This window comes from Triticum aestivum, chromosome 2D (assembly GCF_018294505.1).
Source record: "Triticum aestivum cultivar Chinese Spring chromosome 2D, IWGSC CS RefSeq v2.1, whole genome shotgun sequence".
NCBI lineage: Eukaryota > Viridiplantae > Streptophyta > Magnoliopsida > Poales > Poaceae > Triticum > Triticum aestivum.
The window spans coordinates 224960456-224965559 of NC_057799.1; the positions used below are offsets into that span (position 1 = coordinate 224960456).

A 5104-nucleotide genomic window follows, 5' to 3' on the forward strand; every position below is an offset into this window, starting at 1 on the left:
ATTCAGCTTGCTGTGTTCAATATCTGCCGTCAGATCTTTACCAAACCGAATCCAAGGGCTGAGATCTTCGGGATTCGCAGCCGGCCCCCGCGCGCGCTTTGGTTTTGAGCCCTTTGGATGCGCGCGCTCTGTTATTCTGGAAGCACCTAGAGCGTCCCCACCTAAATAAAATACCAACAAAAAAAAATCCCGCGCCATCTCCTCTCTCTCATCGAAGCAGACTCTGTTTCGTGGTTTCACCGTCCCCTCGCCGTCGCCCTGTACTCGCGCCACCGCTTCCTTCCTAGCATCTCCTCTAGAGACAGATCTGCCCTACGCCCCCGGCCGCGGCAAGCCCTCCTCCCTTTCAACCCCAATCGCTCAAACTCGGGCCACCGCAGGAGCTTTTCCTTCATGCGTTCACCACCCCTTGCTACTGTTCCACGTGGTCGCCGCCACCGCATCCTGGCATCTCCGGCCGTATGCGCATCAGGCCAATCCGCCCCGGAGGCCATCGCTGCTGCAAGTGCTAGCAGCCGGATGACATACCAGTGCAGCCCGACGGCCGTGAACAAAGCATCCTCAACCTCACGCACTAACAGCTTAGATGTTGAAGAGGTAAGATACAATTTGAGAAAGTATAGAAGTGGTGGTAATTTCTTTGATGATCTTTATATATTCTAATTATATGTGTATCAGATGCCATAAATCCGAACCCAGATTTTGTATTTCAGTATAGAAATCAAGAAATTATATCACAGCATACTCTGACCACCACGTGTTTGTGTTTATGTCCACAAAGTTTTTTTTTCGTTTCATTTCTCATACTTCCATAGAAGTGTTACAGCCATTTAAAAACCCATCTTCACTGCTGTATGTTACATTTGAAATGATTTTTTTATAGAGAACACTGCTATATGTTACACTGTACCATGTCAAAATCTGTACTGACAAAACATCAATACTGTCTATTGTTGGATTATTTATGAATATCAATTAATATGCCAAAAAATGGTTTGCTACAAGAAGTTTTATGTGACTTAAGCTTCGCGTGCGTATACTGCTGCATGCTCTACCTATGCTTATGCTAATGTTGTCTACTATGTTGCTCAGCGCCTTGGCAGAGTCAAGTGTGGACAATTATCTAGGAAGCAAGTGAATGGAAGTTCAAGTAACCATACAGCAGGATCCATTGGAATGCCATTACGGGCCCCTTTTCAAGATATTACAAATGTGGTTGACTCACATAGTTTATCAAAAGGGAGACAAGGTACGTCCTTAATAATTCTGGTCACCAGAATATTGAAACAAGATTACAACTTCTTAGATGTTGTTATATAAATAAATAAAACCTATGCCTTGTGTATTAAAAGAGTGATCACGGTTTTTCTGAAATGTTCTATTTATTTCAGCACAAAAAATTCTTGGTTCAGTGGATCATCCAATTACTGGGACAAAACGATCAATCAATCTATCTGGCATATCCATACAGTCAAATACTCCTTCAACTGGACACATAAGTCTAACAACAAATGCTTCCGAGCGTAAGCGTTATCGTGATCGGGAAAGATACTTGGAGATGACTCCAGAACAGCACGCTGCCTACCTGGAAAGGAACCGTGAGTACAAACGGAGAAGGAAAAATCCTGCTGCAGTTAGTGATAATGCACAATCTGGGAGTCAAACTTGTACTTGTACCAATGGAAGCATGCACACAACTATTCTCACCAGTTCAATTACAGAAGGTACATAGTAATGCAATAATATTCTGTCTTATTTTTTAGTATTAACATAAATTCCTTCATGTCCTAATTATTACATGAATTGTCACTTAATCATGTTATGTTTATCTCCAAAACGGGCATGTATATGTATATAATAAAAAAACATGCTTATCATTCAGATTGTGATAGGCATTTCTGATGAGTAGAATATTAACATCCACTTCCTGCTCTACTATTATTTGTTAATACATATTACTGTATAATTAATTTTTTTGGCAGAACTCATACCAATAATTTGATGAGCTTAAACTTTCTGCATCTTACAATATCCTTCGATTTGGCATAATCAGTCTGGTTGCTAAAAGTTAGACCGCGATCAGTCCATCTGACATATCTACATCATGTAATTAATTGACAGGTACTGGTCAACATAAGCGTGTATCAGCATTCCTGGACAAGGGCAGTGGACATAAGAGAAGGAGATTGTCTAATGGGGCAGGTTGTAGTAATACTGGAAACGGAACACATGAAGATGGTGTAGCCAATGAGCAGGAAGACCATGACAGCACCATCTATGTTCCAGATGGTTCTTTTCCTGCCCTAGAAGGTAATACAATTGTCACGGTGTACCATAGCTATTTCTAATGAATCGATCAATCATCAACTTTACTTCTCCTAAAATATTATTTTACTAATTGACAAATTGATGTATAGATGAAACTGGGCAATCTGAATATATGACTGAAGATGATGAGGGTTACATATTCGCTGGACACGGTAAGCATTAATGTGTGTTCTTAGTATAAATAATTATTACTACCATTGCGACACAGTTTTCTCACTATTAAAAAGAATGGACAGGAACGGATTGTGTATTATCATATCGAGACCCAAACCATGCAAATTGTGAAATGCAAGAGGATCCTTTTGATTGTATATATCGGAATGTACCAAGTGGCCATCATGTTTCGCAGCCAGTGCCTAACTGCACAAATTGCAATGCAAAACGGTTCCAGTATGAGAATCCAACATTTTGTTGCATGGGTGGCAAGGTCAAGATAGTAACTCCATATGTTCCTGATGAAATGCGCCGACTATACACAAGTCAAGATCCTGACGCTAAGTACTTTCAGGACAATATCCGGTACTTCAATTCTCACTTTTCTTTTACCTCTCTTGGTGTTATCTTGGACCAGAGATATTGCAATAAAAAGTTTGGTGTTTACACTTTCCGTGCACAAGGTCAAATTTATCATCGAATTGATCAATTGGTTCCAGTAGAAGATGGCCCTAAGCATTTACAACTATACTTTTATGACACTGAATCAGATTTGCAACACAGATTTCGTTATTCTCCTAATCTTGATAGAGTTCTCATTGGAAAATTGGCGACCATACTTTCATCTAATCCTTACGCCCAGACATTTCGAAGCCTTGGTTCAGTGTCAAACCTTGATGAGTATCGAATTGAGCTCAACACAGACATTTCTTTAGATCAACGAGTATATAATGCACCAACTACATCACAAGTAGCAGCAATCTGGGTAGAAGGAAATAATCCTCAGGGTCACTTCGATAGGAGTATAATGGTATATGGTAAATCAAATGATCCACAGTACATAAAAGCGTACCATGGCTGTTATGACCCACTTCCATATCCACTATTTTTCCCAAACGGGGAAGTTGGGTGGAACTTGAAAATACCAAAAGTGAGATCAAATGTCATTGTTAATAAGATCAATCAAGAAGATGAATATAACGAAGAAGGTAAATTGTGCCGCATAATCAACTGTCGCTTATATTATATTTAAAAAATTATTTATCTAAATTAAAATGTTTTCCATTATAGGGATGGAGTATAACTCTGGTTCATTGAATGCCTCTTCGCACATTTTTTTGTCCCAATACTTAACTTGATACACTCTCATGTTGGCAGGGTCAATTGGAATCTTATGCCTTTATGGATCATGAACTTGAAGTGAAGGCTTCTGCTGAGCTCTAAGAGCAACTCCAATGGGGCGACCCATTTCGTTCGCCCGCGTCCGTTTGGGTCGGCGCGGACAAAAGTGGCGGCCTAACGCGTCGACCCAAACTCAAATCGTGTCCGCCTGGCGTCCCCGCCGACCCATTTCCGGCCCAAAATTGCGCCTGGAATGCGTCGGCGCGGACGCGAAGCGGACTCGCCGCGCGTCTCCTCGCCGTCCGCCGCATCCCCACCTGGCGGCCACCCAACCGCCACCGGTCGTCTTGTTTATGACGACCACCGACAGCGGGCCCACGCGTCAGCCAGTGGAAGCGTCCTTTTTTAACCACGCATGCGGCGGGGTCGGCCTCATCCACTTCTCCCGTCCACATCTGCCCCCCCACCACTCCCTTTGCTTCCTCGCTGATGACCGCAAACCCTAGCGCGCCCATGGGCCTCTTCGGCAGCAGCAATGGCAAGGGCAAGGGCACCCCCGGCGCCTCGTCCTCCCGTGCTCCCCTTCCCCCTCCTCCTCCTCCGGCGGCTCGGGTGTCGACGCCGTCCCGCCGCCGTTCCCACCGCCGCCCCCTCAGGTAGAGCCGGAGGACATGGAGGCGGAGGCGGAGTACCAAGCCGCCCTCGAGGAGGCCCTGCAACACGCGCTGGAGGCTAGCCGCCTCGAGGAGGACGCACACTGGGATGGGCTGGAGCAAGCCCTTGCCCTGTCGGCGGCGAGGGACTCCGTCCACACCCCGCTCTTCGTGCCGCCACCGCCACCGTCGCCGCCCGTCCAGCCCAAGCCGGAGCCGAAGCTGGAGCCGACGCGTAAGCGCTCCCCGCCTCCACCCACTTGGCCGGAGGAGGCCTACTCGTGGACGGGCCAGTACCGCGAGTGGGTGAGCGCGCCTCCCGTCCACTTCGCCACGACGCCGGAGGAGGAGGCGGCCCACCTCGAGCGATGGAAGGAGCACTGGCTCCGCCAGGAGCAGGCCGACGGCGAGGAGCAGATGCGCTACGAGGCCATGCTCCAACGCGACGCGGAGGCGCTCCGGCTCGAGGAGGAGGAGCGCGCGTGGCTTGCCGCAATGTCGCCGCCCCAGCAGACGCCGGAGGAGGCTGCCCTGGCAGCGTACCGGGTGGCGTTCGGGTGGGCTGGCCCTGCTCCGGTCTTCATCGACCTCACCGACGACGGCGGCGTCGATGGCAAGGGCAAGAGCAAGGCCGGCGATGTCTAGGGCAGCGTGCCGGGCGGCAGCATGCGGATGCAGACTTTTTTTAATGTTTTATTTAATGTTTATTAGATTTATGTGGACTTTGGCCGGAGTTTGACCGGCCACTTTATGTTTAATTATGTTTATTTATGTTTATTTCATGCAACTTGTTATTTTTTTTCCACGGCGGCACATTTGGGTCGGCCTCCCCGTTGGGCGGTCAAGCC

General features: G+C 47.0%; 1 protein-coding gene across 1 annotated transcript; it reads left to right on the forward strand.

The window, feature by feature from the left end:
* The first annotated feature begins 202 nt into the window (after positions 1–202).
* Positions 203–3935, forward strand: LOC123049201 (uncharacterized). The gene is made up of 7 exons (XM_044472166.1): positions 203–597; positions 1093–1249; positions 1392–1724; positions 2122–2310; positions 2418–2480; positions 2565–2847; positions 3640–3935. Exons 1-7 carry the CDS (start codon positions 394–396, stop codon positions 3683–3685), a joined length of 1275 nt encoding a protein of 424 aa, XP_044328101.1. The 5' UTR covers positions 203–393; the 3' UTR covers positions 3686–3935.
* Positions 3936–5104: the final 1169 nt, after the last annotated feature.